At 44.6% G+C, this 20,133-nt stretch overlaps 1 protein-coding gene across 1 annotated transcript in view; it reads left to right on the top strand.

Moving 5' to 3' along the window:
- Positions 1-20,133, top strand: part of astn1 (astrotactin 1) — a gene marked incomplete at both ends in the record, with an annotated part of 673,839 nt that overhangs the window by 327,246 nt on the left and 326,460 nt on the right. Inside the window, one exon of the mRNA XM_080725574.1 lies at positions 19,755-19,882. Coding sequence (XP_080581700.1) covers positions 19,755-19,882 — 128 coding nt within the window. The remainder of the gene's footprint in view (positions 1-19,754; positions 19,883-20,133) is intronic.

Below are 20,133 nucleotides of genomic sequence, written 5' to 3'. Positions count from 1 at the left end.
AAAGGCAGCTACCTGTTTGATGCCTGGGGAGTGTGTTTGTACATACAAACTTACCTAGTTTCCCTTAAAAAAAGGATGACAAACATGTCAAGTTTAAAGGGATATTACGATTTGAGATATCACCTCTACCTTATAATCGCGTAAAGGCCACGCCCACTTGCACCCGCTCTCACTCACAGGCACTAGACAGACAGACACAACCTGTCCCTGGTCCCGACTCGCCGCTCATTCGCTAGGGCTAGGAGACGTCGCCATGGAGAATAAACTTCCCAGCCTATGGAAAAGAAATATATATATATGACACAGTGGTTCATTCGCTAGGATCCGTCGCCATGGTGGACGTTTTTGTAGAAATGGTTTACTCCGAAGATGTCAAAGAACGTTAAAACTATACATTCCTTAAACTAAAGAGTGTGTGTGTGTGTGTGTGTGTGTGTGTGTGTGTGTGTGTGTGTGTGTGTGTGTGTGTGTGTGTGTGTGTGTGTGTGTGTGTGTGTGTGTGTGTGTGTGTGTGTGTGTGTGTGCACTTGTTAGTATGCGCACTTGCGCAGGTAATTTTGAGCATCAAATTGTGCATGGACACTTTCCCAGTAGGCCAAGGAAGAATGACAATTTTATAAAAGTATAGGCATATGTATTTATAGTTACAAACGGATGGCACTTTAATGTTGCACAATATGCCGCTAATAAAACCAGTTCCCTCCACTTATTGCATTTTGTATGAAAGTCCAAAACAATCCTCACCATTGCTTGTAATATTTTAGAATGTACGTGATTGCATACTGCAGGTTTAGAAATGCTCTGGCGTTGTGATAATAAGGCAGTAGCTGTTACAACTCGGGACATGCAATTGTAAACACAACTGCACGGCATTGGCAATTATAGAATGAAATGCTATAATGTTAACAGCTTCACACAACAGTTCCCTTGTTTCCGTGCTACTATTTAACTATTGCTGTTGATGAAGGTGTACAGGGCTTGCCTCCCCTCCCCCAGCCCCCACCTCTAAACCAATGGCCTGTTGAGTTGAGAGAGAGAGAGAGAGAGAGAGAGAGAGAGAGAGAGAGAGAGAGAGAATGAGACCGACCAGAATGAAAGAGTCCTTATTATTCTGCTTCATACCCAGTGCCAGCCATGGCGCGGGAGACTTTTCCCTGGCACTTCTTCAGAAGCCCCTACCCCACTGCTGTTGTGCCACAAAGCATCTGTCTCAGTCTAGCACAGTCTGAGCCATTCAAATTGTATTGTTTAATCATCAGTGCAAAGAACTGAAAGATCCACTTTAACTACTTACTACTTTACTCAAAATGCATCACATTACGACATGTGAGCTTATGTGGTGGAGAGAGTCGCAGCCCCAGCCTTGAAGCCTCAAAAGTCTAGTACCTCCCTCGTTCCATAGGGATGTCCCTTTGGGGTGATGGCGAAGATATTGGACTTTCACGCGGGAGGCCCGGGTTCAAAGCCCGGGTGGGGAGGTTCGGATCACCTCACGTTACACTTAGATATGTGTAGCAGAGTGACTCACTGCCTCAGCCTGATGGCCTCAAAAGTCTATAGTATCTCCCTCTGTCCATAGGGATATCACTTTGGATCAATGGTTAAGTTGGACTTTCACGTGGGAGACCCAGATTCGAATCCCGGGCGTTACATATGTTTTCAAAGACGTCAAGCTTGTACGTTGGCGTAGGTCCTACGGTAGGTGCATCGAGGTGTGTATAGTAAGGTGTGGTTCTACTTGAAAAGCGACACGTGACGCTATATATCTTAAACTATTTCTGTATCTCTTTCTGCAAGGAAGAGCTGCAGAAAGACTTGTGATTGTGCCGTGATCTGTTGTTCCCTTTCACCCGCCCTGTCTATCACAAACTCTCGCGCGCGCGCACACACACACACACACACACACACACACACACACACACACACACACACACACACACGCACACGCACACGCACACAGTCAGTTATTCTCTCTCAAATTAAGTGTGACCCAAACGTCAACCTTAGCTTACCACATACCACACTAACAGAATCCAAATATAGCCAAGACAGATGGCCAAGACAGCCCTATCTGTGGCTGGTTCTACAGACAGGGATCTCCATGTATGGGCATAAAAGGGGTATGATGTCAGATGAAATCATAGGACTTTCACATAACAAATAACTGAGTAAGCATGTTTGGGCTCTCACAGCATATCTCCATATACAGTACATGGATCTCCTTTATATGGGTACCAGGGGTCTCCATCGGTAACTGGCCAGATGGCCAAGAATTTGTCGCATGTCGCCCTGAGGCGTCTTAATAGTAGTACAGTAGCAGGCCACTAAAAGGGACTTTGTGAATCAAGGCAAATGTGCTCTGAGCCCTTCCAAGTGTAAATGGTAAATGGTGCATTTATATAGCGCTTTTAATCCAAAGCGCTTTACATAGATTGTGCATTACATTCACCCATTCACACACACATTCATACACCGGTGGCGGAGGAAGCCATGCAAGGCACCAACCTACTCACCGGAGGCAATTAGGGGTTCAGAGTCTTGCCCAAGGACCCTTCGACATTAACTCAGGGGGAGCCCGGATTCGAACTGGGAACCCTTCGGGATTTATACCCTTCGTGCTCTAATACCAGTTTCTCTACCCCTGAGCTATGCCGCCCCGACAAGTGTCTTCTAACACACATCATTTGCAGCACCTGGTCACTTCTAATTCACTTACTTGCCATATCGTATAATTGGGCCTTTCATTAACCATGCAGGCCATCACACATCACCACCTAGTCTATGCAGAAGGCCTCTCATTAACCATGCAGGCCATCACACATCAACCACCTAGTCTATGCAGAAGCCATTTGCTGCTCTTCAAAGTCTGCCTCGATGCCCTCTCCTCTCGCGGCCCCCCCTTTTCAAATGAGATCAGAGCATTTGAGATTTAGCTTCTTGATGTTATTAACTTTTCTGCTTCATCCAAAGTGGCACTGGTCCGCCTCTCCGTCCACCTGCGCACACAGCCCTCTCAGCTGGGTTCCTTTCTGGAGGAACCCCCGAGCCCCAGAAGTGCTTCTCATGTTTTTAGAGCAGGTGACTGCACTGGCACACGCACAATATTATTATTTCAAACACTGGAACGTGTCGGTTCCACCTGTCCCTTTCATCCTGACTCTTTTGAGAAGTCATATAGACACCATCTAGGACAGAAATTGTTGAGAGACACGCGCGTGTCCCCCGGCAAGGCGTGCTGGGACCGCCGTGGGCACGAGGGGGAGGGGCACCTCGGTCCAAAGAATGGTGTTTCAAAAGACAGCAGCCGTTGCTGTGAAAGAGGCCTCACCATCTAGGGATGGGACGATATGAAAATCTCATATCACGATTATTGTGACAATTTTTTTTTTGCGATTTACAATATTATCACGATAATCAAAATCCATTATCCTGGGGTGGAACAATTGCCAAAAAATAGCCGATCTTCAAGCTCACAACGCGTCCCGTTGCGAAGCGTTGTGAGCTTGTACAGTAGATCGACTATTTTTTGGCAAAGGCTTTTGATAGAGAGTGAAAAAAGACTGTATCAAGTATGCATATTGGGTTTAAGTGGTACTGGATATGCAGCTCGCTAAATAAAAGGTGAATTGATCCCAGTGCATGACGGAGGACGATAAATTAAATCTCCACGATACGATTAGTGTGACTGTTTTTATCACAATAAACGATAATATCGCTTATCGTCCCATCCCTACCACCATCACAGCTTCTCTAAAGCAGCACAGGTGTGAGATTGCATCTCAGCTCATGTCATGACCCATGGCCACGGCCATGCTACATCGTTAACAACCCATTGTAAGCCCTGTTTATTTAAGTTTTTTGTCACACGAAAACAGCTTGGAACAACGTTAAATCCCTGTCAATTAATCTCAGTATAGGCTTCTCACCAGTACCACTTGAAGCAAATCACACCCACTGCTAATTAAAGCTGGGAAGGCTGCTGCTATAGTGTGAGCCGTATGTGCGTGTGCTTGCGTGCGTCTTGAGTGCGTGTGTGCGCGTGCACGCGTGTGCACGCTCTCTCTCTCTTACTCTCTACGGCCCGGGTGTGTGTGGACGTGTTCGTTGGTGCTTTACCTTCCTGTGTGCGCGTGTGTTTATACTGTAAATGGCGCGTATGTGAGTGTCGTGCTGTGCCTGCTCTGTTTATGTTGTGTAATGAGTTGCAGGATATTGCAATCAGCTGCAGGTGTTTGTGCTCATTGGAGACAGACAGACAAAAATGGAACTACTTTTTCCACCACTGTACTGTATGCACCATTATAAATGTGTTTCAGCTCTCTGAAGATGCCAATAACGTTCACTTTAACTGCTTGTGGCTATTAGCGCTGGTGTTTGTAAATTGGACTTTTTTTTCCTTTTTTGCAGTGAGTCATTTGCTTAGAAAGGGGGCGAATTGTGTGCCAAGTGTATGCATAATACCTTCATTAAATACATGCAAATAGCACCAGAGTACTCTTGTTTGGCAGCGCAGTTAGCGGCGCATGCTTTCAGAATTACACGCTTTCTGTTTTGTCTTATTTGCACATTTGCTTGGCAGGTGCAAAAATCCTTGCAATCCTTGTTTGTGGTTGTGGCGCAACCAAATAGTTGCTGACAATTCAAAAAGTGTGATTTTGTATACAGGTGGTGGGTGAGACGTTTTTCTATGTTTTACTGTGGGGAAAAAGGTTATTTTTGGTGTTCATTCATTATCATTGCAGCAGTGTAATCAGAGTACCAGTATGCACCAGTAGATGGCAGAGTATCACATGAGGACAGAGTGCTTGGGCCAGGTGGAGGTGTCTGAAGTCTCGCGTGATTTCAGCAGTCTGTGAGATTTCAGCTCATTCATTCCAGCACATGCATACTGTGATGTTGTTTGTGTGTGTGATATATACTGAGAGAGTATTATCTGTTTTACAGGTGAGATGATGATACTGGGAAAGCACATACTGTAGAAATGATGTTTTGGGGAAGATATATGTGTGGGGATGTATCAACTGTGTTTATGTTTGTTGGGGAACTGTTTAGAGTGAGTTTGCTAGAGTGAGTGGGAGGTAGCCATTAGCAACTAGCATGGGGACTGCTACTAGTAGCTGCAGCAGTGCAGAAGCCATGTTAGGACCTTGAGTGAGGTGTGCTAAGCTGGGCTGGAGTAAGATGGTACTGGGATGTTCTGTGGTGTTAATGATATGGGATATGGTGATATTCTGTAATGTGATGTGACATGTTATATGAATGTTGGATTTATACTATACAGGGAAGTGGGTTATTTTGAAAGAAGACAATGTGAATGTTTTGATTATTGAATATTGAGTAATGGTTATGTTTGGATTTTGAATATTGTAATTTTGAAGTCTCGCGTGATTTCAGCAGTCAGTGAGATTTCAGCTCATTCATTCCAGCACATGCATACTGTGATGTTGTTTGTGTGTGTGATATATACTGAGAGAGTATTATCTGTTTTACAGAATAAAAACAACTACAAAATAAAACAAATATGTGACACCAGTTGGAAACATCAGTCTATCCTCCTTGGTCCCGTTACATATTTTGGCGAGCCAGCTAGGAGTGATCCAGCCAGTGATTCTACCTGAGAGAGAGACGAACCTGGATCAGCATCATCTTTAAAGCGAGAAGAATGGAGCATCTAAGGGATGAAGTAAGCAGAGGACTGCTGGCGTTGGAAAAGCCAGAGCTCATCTCCGCATGTCAACAGCTAAAGTGCTCAGAGCCTGTAGGAGGGTTTGAGAAGGAAGCTCGTCGTGCCCTCATCAGACTGGCTGAGAAGACGCTGGATGAAGTGGAGGATGGAGAGGAGAATGAGGCGTTTCAGCAGTACTTGCAGAATGTCCTGTTGTGGATGAAGAACCTGAAAAAGAAAGAACAGAGTGAGCCAGAGACTGTACCTGATAAACCAAGTGAATTAGATGTCTTGAAAGAGAGATATCGCAAGCTACAAGAGGAACAGGAGGAAGCCCGTCGACAGCTAGAAGAGGAGATCGCCGTCGTGGGAGGAGGACAACAACCGACCAAAGACCCAGCGGTGGACACAAAGACAGTCGTTATGTCATCACCTTCACTGCCACTGCCTGAAGTGACACTTAGAAGGGAATTTCGTATCTGTGGCCAGATTGGAGAACCAGGCCAGAGAGAGAAAATCTCATACACCAGCCTAATCAACCAAATAGAAGCTGGGCAGCGTAAGGGTCACTCAGAAGTAGAGATAATTGAAGCAGTGACCCGTGCAGTGACTCCAGGCCTACAGCTGAGGGATATGTTGGAGATCAAAAGAGGCTTGACCCTGCCTAAATTAAAAACTTTTCTCAGAGGTCACTACAAAGTCGACTCATCTTCAGATCTGCTACACCGACTAATGAACATTACACAAGACCCCAAGGAATCAGCCCAAACGTTCCTGTTCAGAGCAATTGAACTGAAGGAGAAGTTACTGTGGAGCTTGAGTAATGAAAATGAAGGTGAGAAGTTTAGCCCTGAACTGATTCAGAGAAAGTTCCTTCGCTCTCTGGAAACCGGACTGTATAGTGATGCTGTGAAATTCCAGATTAAGCCTTACCTTTGCAGCCCTAGTGTGACAGATGAAGACTTAATTGAGCGAATAAGTGAGGCTGCCAATCTGGAGCAGGAACGGCAGCACAAATTAAAGAAAACTGTTGTGAGTAAGCCCCCTAGACTCAGTGAAATCCAGACAGAGGTGTCTGCCCTTGCCCCCCAACCCCCTTCCAGGAGAGAAACCGAGCCACCAGATGACTGCAGTGACCCCACCAACACAGCTGAGTTCAGAGCCAAAAATAAGAAAAGTCAGGGGCGCAGCACAGAGCAGGATTCCAGCACCAGTCACCTCATAGAAGGACTCAGAGCCGAGCTGATGGAAATGAAAAAGCTAGTTCTGGAAACAGCAGAGGCTAACAAAAAGACTCAAGCAGACAGAACTTCAGCCTACAACAGGAACAGACCTAGAGGATGCAGAGCCTGTCAGGAGGCTCAGATTGGAGAGTCATGCAGACACTGCTTCAAGTGCGGCCAAGACGGACACCTCTCCAGAGGGTGTCGGCAGAGCAGGGAACAGCAGGGAAACTAGGGAGGGCTGCTGAGCCGGGACTCTCGGTAGCCCATGGACATGAAAGACCACTTAGTCCCACTGAGCATACAGCTGTCACCCAAGTAACGTCCCCGTTCCAGGGCCCAACCAACTATCTCTCACCCAGACGTCAAGCCAAACTCCTAGACCTCATCGGTAAGAGATGTACTGTCCATTGTCAATTAGACGGGGTTCCTGTAGAAGCATTATGGGATACGGGTGCTCAGTCTAGTCTTATAAATGAGGAATGGAGGAAAGTGAATTTACCTCATCGTGTGGTGAGACCTATTGATGAGCTGTTAGAGTCAGACAGGTTAATTGGACTTGCAGCAAACCAAACAGAAATACCTTTCCTGGGTTGGGTGGAGGTGGAGTTCAGACTAGGCAAAGATGTAGACCTGCACGTAGAGCCATTATTAGTGCCCACCCTAGTGTCCAGTGACCCAAATGTGGCAGAGCAGCCCATAATTGGCTTTAATGTAATAGAGGCTGTGCTAAATGGGGATGTGATGTCAGAGGCGAGGTCAGCAACCATTCTCCAAGTGAGCAAAGCATTCTCTGTGACCTTCAGATCAGCAAAGTCAATGCTCAAGCTTGTTCAATCCCCAGAAATTAATGAAGAAGTGGGAATTGTTCATACGGGGAAGAAAATAATTAAATTAGCAGCCGGACAAGTCAGTGTTGTCTATGTCAAAGCTAATAGTGGGGCACAGTTTCAAGGTCAAAACCTCCTACTTGTCCCTTGTGAAGAGCCCACCCTACCCGAGGGGGTCATGATTGAAGAGGGGTTGGTCAGCATCCCCACCGACAGGTCAATGTGTGTGCCTATCGCCATTGCAAATGTCAGCAAGCAGGCCATAACTTTAAATAAACGCACAGTCCTGGGTCACCTCCAGATAGTCAAGACTGCCTATCCAGTTAAAGTGGAACAGATAGAGAGTGATGTCAAAAATGAAGATGGAGGGAGAAGTGACCGTAAACAGAGTGACACTGAACAGACGAGTGAACAGAAAAGGGACACCACTAGCAACCAACCAAAAACACAGAAACCAAGCCAGTGGGATCCCCCTGTCAATCATTCCCACCTCACTGATGACCAGCGAGACATCGTGAAACAGTTACTGAGAGAGGAGTGTCATGCTTTTGCCTATGATGAAGATGACATAGGGTGTATTCCCTCCCTGAAACTACACATTAGTCTTCATGACCCCACTCCAGTAAAGAGAACGTACATGTCGGTCCCCAAACCACTTCACAATGAAGTCAAAGAATATCTACAAGACTTGCTGAATCGTGGTTGGGTAGTCCAGTCAAGATCCCCATACGCATCACCAGTGGTGTGTGTGAGGAAGAAAGATGGGACATTGAGACTTTGTTGTGATTACAGGGAGCTGAACAGAAAATCTATCCCTGACTGCCATCCAATCCCTCGAATCCAAGATATGCTAGACTCTCTCACAGGCAGCTCTTGGTATTCCACATTGGATCAGGGGAAGGCTTACCACCAGGGGTTCCTCAGCGAGGAAAGCCAACACCTCACAGCCTTCATAACACCCTGGGGCCTTTATCAGTGGACCAGAATCCCCTTCGGTTTGAGTTCAGCCCCCGCTGAGTTCCAGCGTAACATGGAAGAGTGCCTAGTGGGTCTGAGAGACAATATCTGTCAACCGTACCTTGATGATAATCTTGTCCACAGCACTAGCTTTGAAGACCATGTCAACCACATGAGAACTGTGTTACAGAGATATCAAAAACATGGAGTTAAGCTCAGTCCCCGCAAGTGTGATGTGTTCAAGCGAAAGGTCAGATTCCTGGGACGGATGGTTTCGGGTGAGGGCTACACGATGGACCCTGCTGAAGTGGCCCCTGTGCAGGCATTAAAGGAGAGGGTCCATGCTACGGTTTCAGACCTGAGGAGAACAATGGGCTTCTTATCATACTACAGGCCGTATATCCCAAACTTCTCCAGACTTGCAAAGCCACTGTACCAGCTGCTCTCGTCACCTCCTGACCAGACATCGCCAGCGGAGACGAAGATCAACAGAAAGCGTGGCACCCAAAGAAATAAAGGTAACCTTCTACCTAACACTCCCATACACTGGACACATAGCCACCAAGAGATACTGAACTCCCTCATAGATAAGCTGATCGAGCCCCCCATTCTTGGCTACCCTGATTTCACCCAGCCATTCACACTGCATTGTGATGCGTCCCAGGAGGGACTGGGTGCAGTGCTTTATCAGAGACAGAACAGTAAAATGGTTGTTATTGGATACGGCTCTAGGACACTAAGCCCTCCTGAAAAGAACTATCACATGCACTCAGGGAAGTTAGAGTTCTTAGCACTGAAATGGGCCATTTGTGAGCGTTTCAGAGACTATTTGTATCATGCCCCCCATTTCACAGTATATACGGATAACAATCCCCTGACTTACGTCCTCTCAACAGCTAAACTTAATGCTACAGGGCATCGCTGGGTCGGTGAGTTGTCAGATTTCAACTTCTCTATAAAGTACCGCCCAGGCAAACACAATGCTGACGCAGATGGCCTATCCCGTATGCCTGTAGACATAAACAAGCTGATGGAGCAGTGTACAGAGGAGGTTCACCAGGAAGTTATCAGTGCTTCGGTGCAGGGAGTGACAGTGCAAAGAGATACACCTTTCATTTGGGCCATGCCAGTGTCTATGGAGGCCGTGACAGTAGTAAGAGACTCACCCACCCTGAACAAACCTCTAACCACAGAGCAAATCAGAGAAAGTCAACTGAGAGACCCTGCTATTGGTCGAGTCCTTCATTTCAAAAGTAACAACCAGCAGCCTCCCAACAAGACACTCAAAACTGAGTCAGCTGATGTAAGAGCCTTATTGAGGCAATGGAATAAACTGTATGTTGATGAGAATGGTGTCCTCTATAGAAAAGCCGGTGACAAATGTCAGCTTGTTCTGCCCAGAGAACACCACCCCACTGTGTTTCAGGAGCTCCACCGTGAAATGGGACATCCTGGAGTCGACAGAACGCACAACCTGATCAGAGACCGGTTCTATTGGGCCCGTATGCAGAGTGACATAGACCACTTTGTCACCCAAGTCTGTGAGTGTCTGAAATCTAAAAGACCCCAAAAAGCAACCAGAGCTCCTCTCGTGCCCATTGTGTCAACACGCCCCTTTGAAATAGTGTCTGTTGACTTCCTCCATTTGGAGACCTGCAAACAAGGGTACCAGTATATCCTAGTAGTAATAGATCATTACACCCGTTTCGCACAGGCCTATGCCACCAAGAACAAAAGTGCAAAGACTGTGGTTGACAAATTGTTTAATGATTTCGCCCTTCATTGGGGTTTTCCTGAAAGAATTCACCATGACATGGGTGGCGAGTTCCAGAACCGATTGATGGACCAGCTGCAGAGGTGCAGTGGTGTGAGAGGCTCCCATACTACCTGCTATCACCCAATCGGAAATGGACAGGCAGAACGCTTTAATCGCTCGCTCCTCTCAATGCTACGAACACTCACAGACACAGAAAAAGCAGACTGGAAAAGTTCATTGGCCAAGATGATTCATGCATACAACTGCACGCGCAGCGAGGCCACTGGATTCTCCCCCTATTACCTGATCTATGGCCGTTCTCCCCGCCTGCCAATAGACCTGCTTTTCAACATACCACCCACAGAGGGACAAGAGAGCTATGCAGAGTATGTTGAGAACTGGCAAGCCAGAATGAAACAGGCATATGAGATTGCCTCTAAAACCGCAGCCAAGGAATCTGCTCGGGGCAAAACGGGATATGACAAAAGAGTTCATGGAGTCAACCTTGAACCCGGTGGACGAGTGCTTGTCCGTAATCTGTCAGAAAGAGGTGGTCCGGGCAAGCTACGTTCCTATTGGGAAAACCGAGTCCATGTGGTGGTGAAAAGAAGGAGCAGTGACAGCCCTGTTTATGAGGTGGTACCCGAGGGAGGTGGAAAATGTCGAGTGCTGCACAGGAACCTCCTTCTCCCATGCGACAGCTTACCCCTAAGTCACCCTGAAACAGACACAGAGCAGAAAAGAGTCAGCCCTACACAGAGAAGAAAAAGGCGACAAAAGACTGATAAACAAATTGAATGCTCTGACAGCGAAAGCAGTGATGATGGTGAGCTTGTGTGCCGTTTCCCTAATCACCAGCAACAGAGCCAAAGAACTGTAAACCTGAACCCTGAGGCAGAGCTCTTCGTGCCAGAGATAGAATATCAAGAGGAAGAACCAGCACCGCCGGACGTAGGAGAAGACATCGTCGACTACACGCCAGCAGAGGATGGAGATGACAACGCTTCAGAGCCTGAAGATCGTCTGCCAGAATCATCAGAGCATCCAACGTCGGAGGAAGATGAACCTGCATCATCACCAGTGAGTGTCCACCCACAGAGGGAGAGACGTCGCCCGAGAATGCTGACCTACGGGACCCTGGGTGAGCCATCGGTGGTCGAGGTTGGAGTTGATGACCTGCGTGTGAGTATGCCTTCAGCCTACGAGAGACTGTGGCGACCTTGGACCATGCCAGACATTGAGGTAACATAGACATTAATAGACACTTTGAGTGACATTTGATATTGCCTGATTGGAGACTAGAAGAGACACTTGAAAAGAAGAACATTTAATGAAAAGAAAGCGTACATTTTTCAGAAACGGTGACAGAGACACTGAATACTTTTGCGAATACTGAAAGGTAACGATATTACCTGAGAAGCATAATGTACTGATTCTGTAAACTGAAAATAATGGTGACAGACTAAAAGAAATGAGTGGCCGAAATATGAGTTCTGTTACACTGGGTATTTGTCTGAAAAGATAAAGAGGTTTACTGAAATTTAAACTGTATGAGGTATAAATGTGGTCTGATTACAAGGTACAAAGTGATTCATGAACATTACTGTCTGAAGTACAGAATATGTTAATTTCCATGTCATATACCAGGTCCAGATCAGCATCATATGGGATTTCAGAGGGAAAAGTCAATGTGTGAAGTAGAGATGCCTTCTTAACTAAATGTCTGGAGACATTTAAGTTTGAGGGGGAGAGTGTGGCGCAACCAAATAGTTGCTGACAATTCAAAAAGTGTGATTTTGTATACAGGTGGTGGGTGAGACGTTTTTCTATGTTTTACTGTGGGGAAAAAGGTTATTTTTGGTGTTCATTCATTATCATTGCAGCAGTGTAATCAGAGTACCAGTATGCACCAGTAGATGGCAGAGTATCACATGAGGACAGAGTGCTTGGGCCAGGTGGAGGTGTCTGAAGTCTCGCGTGATTTCAGCAGTCTGTGAGATTTCAGCTCATTCATTCCAGCACATGCATACTGTGATGTTGTTTGTGTGTGTGATATATACTGAGAGAGTATTATCTGTTTTACAGGTGAGATGATGATACTGGGAAAGCACATACTGTAGAAATGATGTTTTGGGGAAGATATATGTGTGGGGATGTATCAACTGTGTTTATGTTTGTTGGGGAACTGTTTAGAGTGAGTTTGCTAGAGTGAGTGGGAGGTAGCCATTAGCAACTAGCATGGGGACTGCTACTAGTAGCTGCAGCAGTGCAGAAGCCATGTTAGGACCTTGAGTGAGGTGTGCTAAGCTGGGCTGGAGTAAGATGGTACTGGGATGTTCTGTGGTGTTAATGATATGGGATATGGTGATATTCTGTAATGTGATGTGACATGTTATATGAATGTTGGATTTATACTATACAGGGAAGTGGGTTATTTTGAAAGAAGACAATGTGAATGTTTTGATTATTGAATATTGAGTAATGGTTATGTTTGGATTTTGAATATTGTAATTTTGAAGTCTCGCGTGATTTCAGCAGTCAGTGAGATTTCAGCTCATTCATTCCAGCACATGCATACTGTGATGTTGTTTGTGTGTGTGATATATACTGAGAGAGTATTATCTGTTTTACAGAATAAAAACAACTACAAAATAAAACAAATATGTGACACCAGTTGGAAACATCAGTCTATCCTCCTTGGTCCCGTTACATGGTCACCCCTGAGAGTATACACATGTAACCAAATGGACCCAATTTGTTTAAAAAAATACACTGACGATTGTGCTGTCAAACAATGAAACTATATAGGTTGTGGGGGTCCCTGCTTCATCTCTCTCTCAACTAAGGGGTCCTTGGCCTGAAAACATTGAAGACCCCTGCTGAGAATTACTTTGCATGGTCATTGACTCCATAATAGCCAACGCATGTTAAGTGACATTAGAAGGATGGGAATTAGGCTTGTAAAAATTACCAAAATTAAACTAGCTGCTTGAACTGTAAAACAAACTTTATCTGATGATTGGAGGGGCGACAAGGTTGCTGATACAGTATTCATGTACCGTACCTGACTGTGGGGAACAAAGTTTTGTTAGATTAATTGGCTTTTTCCCGGTTGAGCATCAGACTCATATTAGCATATTGTCTATTTTAAGGTAACGGCTGTCTGAAAATAACTTTGTACTTCAAGTTTAAAATGATACTAAATATATTTTTAAATGTCCAAATAAATTTCAAATATTATCAAATTATCTCACGGCACCCCTGGACTGCCTTTGTGGCACCCCAGGGTGCCCCGTCACCCACTTTGAAAACCCCTGCTCTACAGACCCAGCAACTACTATATCTTTTTCAGTGTTTTACTCCAGCTTGTCCCGGAATCTCAGTGCATTTCCTCGTTTCCCACCGTTGCGCAGTAGCTCTCATGTGGCGAGACAGGGAAATGCACTGAGATTCCAGGACAAGCTGGAGTAAAAGAACAGTTTGGTCAATGCGGTGACTGTGAGCATCTTATATATTGCATTTGTGCATGTTTGGAACAGCTGGACAACGGGGCTCAACCAGCAGTGATTCCCTGCTCCCCGTTATAACTCTTGTAGAGAGAAAAGCGTCTTCAAAATACAATTCTACCACTTTTTGTGGTCACATGTTCAGATACTGGATTCTGATTGGCTTAAAACAGTGGTAAATCAGTCAACAACCTTAAGTTGGCTCATGGACCCCGCCCACTGAAACAATTAATGATTGTAACTAAATAACCTTGCAAGTTAAAACTGTGTTTCTTTCATTTATATGGTAGAAGTGGTAGAAAAGCAATTTACCATTTGAGGGTTGTGGGTTGTTGGCTGATTTACCACTGTTTCAGGGTGGTTTGGCACTCGGCGACAACCCTAAAACAGTCAGCCAACAACCCACTCCCTCTCATGGTAAATGGCTTACGTACTCTACAATAGTTATAATGTATGGCTATACCACAGCCACCCATCATCACACCACACCCACCCCCGCAACTACAACAGCCCGCCACCCATCATACCACTGGCACTACCACACCACTCTGTCTCTCTGGCTAGTGCAGGGCCTCCCGTAATGAGATGTTAAAAACCTCTTCATATTAAAGCCATTTAGGCCTACAATTATTGAATGTTTTAACTATTGAAAAATAGCAGATATACACAGAGCTTGTAGATCTGCTATTTTTGAAAAATCATGAAAATGTGTGCACATTTTTCAATATATATCTTTCAAAGCAGACGTTTGTAACTCAAATCTCTGCTTCTGGGGGGTCCCTGGAACAACATATTTGGAGATGGGGGTCTACGGCCAAATACATGTAATTTTGGGGGTCCTTGACATGAAAAAGTTTGAGAACCGCTGATTTAGACGAATGATTTAGAAGTCGGGTCAAATATCGGGTCAAAGATAACCAAAGACTTGCACACATTTTCACGATTTAAAAAAAAATTGCAGATCTACAAGCTTGCAGCGCGAGCTTGTATATCTGCTATTTTTCAATAGTTAAAGCATAAAATAATGGTTAAAGTGGTTCAAATCTAACGTGAATCTGGCGCGTTCCAGGTATTTGAGTGTTAACTCCACTCCTCTCCCCCTCCTCTTCACTCCAACCCACCCGCGTCTCTTTCTCTCCCTCCCTGTCCTTTTTTCATTCTTCTGTTCTTTTATTCTCTCTCTCTCTCTCTCTTTCTCTCTCTCTCGCTCTCTCTCTCTCTCTCTCTCTCTCTCTCTCTCTCTCTCTCTCTCTCTCTCTCTCTCCACACACACACCAGCTCGGAGCAGGTTTTAATGAATATTTTAGTGTCCTTTGTTCTCGCTCCGGCGACTGCCTGGGATCACTGATTAAGACCGTGTGGCCACCACAGCCACTCGGTAGCGTCTGCTGGCAAAAAATAAAAATGAATGAACAAATCTTTTTTAAACAGATCTTCTCTGTGTCTGTGATGCCGTACCAGGTCAGCCTGTTGGTGCACGTTTTCATGTGGAATCCGCTTTTACTTGTAACAGAGTATTTCTGTATATCGTCATAGTCGGGTGGAAACCTCGTACCTCCAAGTTTCAAAATGTGTACGTTCTTTCGCAAAGTAAAGCCCTGCTTCATCATACAAGGCCGTCGCACAAAAGTAGTGAAAACAGCCGATCTACAAGCACACAACGCCTCGCACCACGAGGCGTTGTGTGCTTGTAGATCTGCTGTTTTCAGTAGTTTAAATCATTTTTAAAACGATAAAGCAAAACGAACGGTTTTTGACATACAAGGTTTTCACCTGACAACGACGATATACTGCAGTAGCCTATTTATATTTTTACTTGAGTAAAACATGTAAGTGCTTTTTCCACCGCTGGAATCCACTCATGCCCACGTCGGCTACTGCTCTGGGCCTGTCCTCTGCCGCCATCATAGGTGCACACGCTCAAAGCATGGCAAGCCTGTGATGGAAGACGTACTCACATGTTTTACTTAAGTAAAAGTATCAATACGGCAATGAAGATAATACTCTGTTACGAGTACTGTAGAAGTACCGTATTCAAAGTATATCGGCATCATAAATATACTTAAAGTGCCAAAAGTAAAAGTACTCATTGTGGAGAGTGTCCCATTTCACAACTGTATAAACAACTGTACAAATATATAAAAACATCTTTTAAAAATAGACGATCTTGTAGATCTGTTATTTCCAAATGGCCTAAATATAATATACTGTATGGCTGAAGTGGATCAAAATCTACAAAGTAACTAGTAACTTAAGTTTTCATATAATTGTAGTGGAGTAAAAGTAAAATATTTTCCTGTAGCTCCATGTAGTTGCAGTACTAGCAGCGTGAAAGTAAATTGTAAATACCTCAAAATAGTACTTGAGTACGTACAGTACTTAGTTATGTGCTCTCTCTGCACTGCATGGATAGCAGCACCTTTTGTTGGCTACATGAATTGGAAAACAACAACAACAATGTGCATAAATTATTGAACATAAATACAAGCATCTGCAAACTGCAGGGCATACATGTCTTGTATACCAAGGGCCCAGTATCAAGCTTGCAAGTTGAGGCGATATAGTTAGAGACTTCAAGAGAAAGTTTGTATGAATCACCAGAGGATGCTATTGGCTGCCAACGGTCACGTGCAACCGCAAGGATACTTGGGAGAATGTGTTGAGCTCTGCCGAAATACAGCACACGAAGAAGAACAATTCTTTTTGCGATCGGCCGGGGGGGGGGGGGGGACAGCGCAACTAGCGGCCAATCATAGGAAGTTTTAGTTCCGTATTGGAGTCATTTTAAATCGGCGGAACTATGCCCCTGGTATGAATGGACGCCAAAAAAAAAATGTAATTAAGTGATTTACAGTAAGAGAATCAGGCAGGCATTTCAAAGTCTTCTCTCCGCATCCCCCACAGGAGGACACAACTAAATATTGACTCTTTTGGAACATAAACAGCTCTGAACATGAATTGGGTAGTCATCGTCTCATTGGCAGATGAACGCTAAAGGTTGCAAGTTTTCATTCATTATCTAAACACTAAAATTATTGGAAGGATCAGCTTACATGGTTCTGCACAGACATATGTTTCCATATTTCACTTTGCAACTCTTAGCGCTACCTCGCAATGCTGTCATTAGCAAATGCAACAACTCAGACTCACTCATCATGTTGCCAATTTGAGCGCTTTGGCAAAGCTGACAGCTGGAAACTCTTATAATTGCTCTCAGGCTGAAAGTGACAGATGCTGGAATCCAGAATCAACGCAGACGTCTCCTAATGAACCTTGTGCTCTGTAATTTCGGGGGCCACAAACCCAGTAATTGCCGCCGTTACCTTAAAATAGACAATATGCTAACATGAGTCTGATGCTCAACAAAAAATTCTATGGGGAGGGGAAAAAGCCAATTAATCTAACAAAACTTTGTTCCCCACAGAGTCATGTACGTTACATGAATACTGTATCAGCAACCTTGTCCCAATTATTCCCCCGTCGCCCCTCCAATCATCAGATAAAGTTTGTTTTACAGTTCAAGCAGCTAGTTTAAACATGAGTTGGCTATTTCGGTGTCAATGACCATGCCAAGTAATCTCCACTTTGGTCCCATTATTCTGCATGCCTTTTCTTTTCTTTCCAGCAGCTCCTTTGCAGCCAACAGTTTAGCTGGTTTTCAAGCTATGATTTCCCTCAAAGGGAACAATGTCAACTTGATTTGTTAATGTGCATGTGGATTCATAACTAAAACAAAAACAATGGCCGGTTATACACTGCAAAAACAGATTTTCAAGAAAGAAAAGAAATCCTTGTTTGTAGCATTTAATTCTTAATTTTTTTTCGTAAAAAGAAAAACATTGCTTGTCAAGCATGTTTCGCACTAGGATGTTTTCCTCATTTTAAGGAAGATATGACTTGTATTTTCTTAATAGGGAATTTAATCAAATATTGAGCAATATTTAACCAGTAACAAGCTACAACAGTGATTTCCTTGCATATCCCAGCACAGGCACTAGATTATATTTCCTTATTTAAAGACTAAGACCAGTTTGAACAACTTCTCAATATAAGAAATGATCAATGCACCATAGTTAATGGTGTTTGCCAGTTATGGTTCATGCTTACATGATAGGACATATGGCTCACGTGGAGCATGCTGAATATGGATACATTTCTCTTAGACCAGAGTACATTCATGCTTTATTATGACCGTAGTCTTGTTCTGTGTTCTGACCGTAGTCATTGTTCAGTTACAGTGGTCTGCCTGTCTTAATATCGTTATTTAGTGAACAAAAAATATTTCGGCGCAAGATAATAGACATTGTGCTACAACATTTTCCTGACAGGGGTTTATGGTTTCGGTAAATAAGTTCTGCCTAAGAAGGCGTTTTAGGGTTTTTTTTTTTTTTTTAATCAGCGTATTAAGATCGCTCTTATCTATCGTTCAATCAAGCTACCGTTGCTAATAGTTGCAAGGAGACTAAATAACCTGGAAACAAAACATCCGTTCCCCATCCAGTCCCATTCACTGCAGAAGAAGAAATGCCCTGTATATGCATGCACCCCGAGGTTTGGAGAGGGGAAAATGGCCCCGCCCGCATGAATTTGTGCACACGGCACACAGAGTACTTTTAACAGGGAAGAGAAACCACTGCGCGCTGACACACAGCAAGGGTTTAGAAATGACCGCAAGCAAACAGAGAACACACACGGCACTGTGCACGCGCACGATCGTCCTCCAAAAAAACTGGTTAAAACACCTGAAATACCTGGCACGGAACTAGAAGAAAAGATACGAAGGAGATCTCCTTCTTTGGCAGACAATGTGTTGTTAACACAGAGTGGAGAATAGGGCCCTGGGAGTGGATCCAAAATGCTTGACACGTTTACATCTGGAGAATAGGGCCCTGGGAGTGGATCCAAAATGCTTGACACGTTTACATCTGGATCACTACATGACAAATATAGTCATATTTTAGCATCCCAAATAGTGCCGGACTTAATATAACCACAAATTTGCCTCAGTGGATCAAAAGAGCTAGAGTCTGTGTGCTACTGGATCCACGGTGTGTAACAAAACCTTTGTTTGAACCTCTCTTCTTGCATTTAGACAGGTGAATAATGGGGCAGACGAAACACAAGTGCAGCCGACAGTCATTTAGAACCAACAAACAAACAAAAAAACAAACCCAAACACATCACATTAAAGATGAATCACACTGCACCAGAACTATCAACATAAACATGAAAAATGCTCGCTGAGTCTTCTTCTCATGTGCTACTGTATACACGTTATTTTGTATGGATTTCTCCTTAATGATGCCAGAAGGTAATGCTTTATTGTGTCATTTATGATTGACGCTCGAGTCTTTTCCCACCTCACATTGAACAATATACAAGCTTGTATATTGTTCAATATACAAGCTACCAATATTTACCACATTAAAACAAGCCCAAAGTCGCTTATAATAAGCAGACTTGGCAACATTGCAAATGGAGAGAATGAAACCCTTTTCCATGTAAATGCAGGGTGCAATTTGTAGAGATCCCTTTCTAGTAATATGTTTAATTGATATTGCACTTTACAATTGAAACAAATCTCAAATCTCCGTCCAGCTCTTCACTACTCCATCCTTCCATATCGCCAACCTTTCCTTTTTTGCTCCTCTCTCTCTCTCTCTCTCTCTGAAACACACTCATATCCCGCTTCCGATTCCCCCCCCCCACTTTTGTTCCCTCTCTCCTCCCTTGTGCTCCCCATGAGGTCTTGTTGGATGAGTGAGTAATGACGTCTCTAAATAAGGCCTCCCGCGGTGTCATCCCTCTTCATGCCAGGCAGAAGAACTTTGCCCGAGGCATCGAGCAGCAGCTCCCAGATGGCATGGCGGTGGCGTCGGTGCCAACAGAGGTTCAGTGCCACGAGGAGCTGTCGGATCCCGTGCCCGACCCCGAGTACCTGACAGGTAGGAGATTCATATTTCACTGGGGGGGCTACGTGGCGCGGCCGCGCTGGTAACTCACGAGTGCCCGTGACACTCGTTCATCAAAAAAAAACCTGTGGAGTCGTTACTAAAGACAACGTTTTTTTGGAGTCAATAAAAAGCCTGGGTGGTCCCCGGGTGATTGATGGCTGATATACCCGTCCCATTGCTGGCACACATTGGTGCACAGGCGGTGCTGCGGCAAACGCGGTACACAGGAATACCTCGGACTT

The sequence above is a fragment of the Nannobrachium achirus genome (genome assembly GCF_963921795.1).
Source record: "Nannobrachium achirus genome assembly, chromosome: 5".
Taxonomy (NCBI): Eukaryota; Metazoa; Chordata; class Actinopteri; order Myctophiformes; family Myctophidae; genus Nannobrachium; species Nannobrachium achirus.
This window is presented reverse-complemented; position numbering and strand designations above follow the sequence as displayed.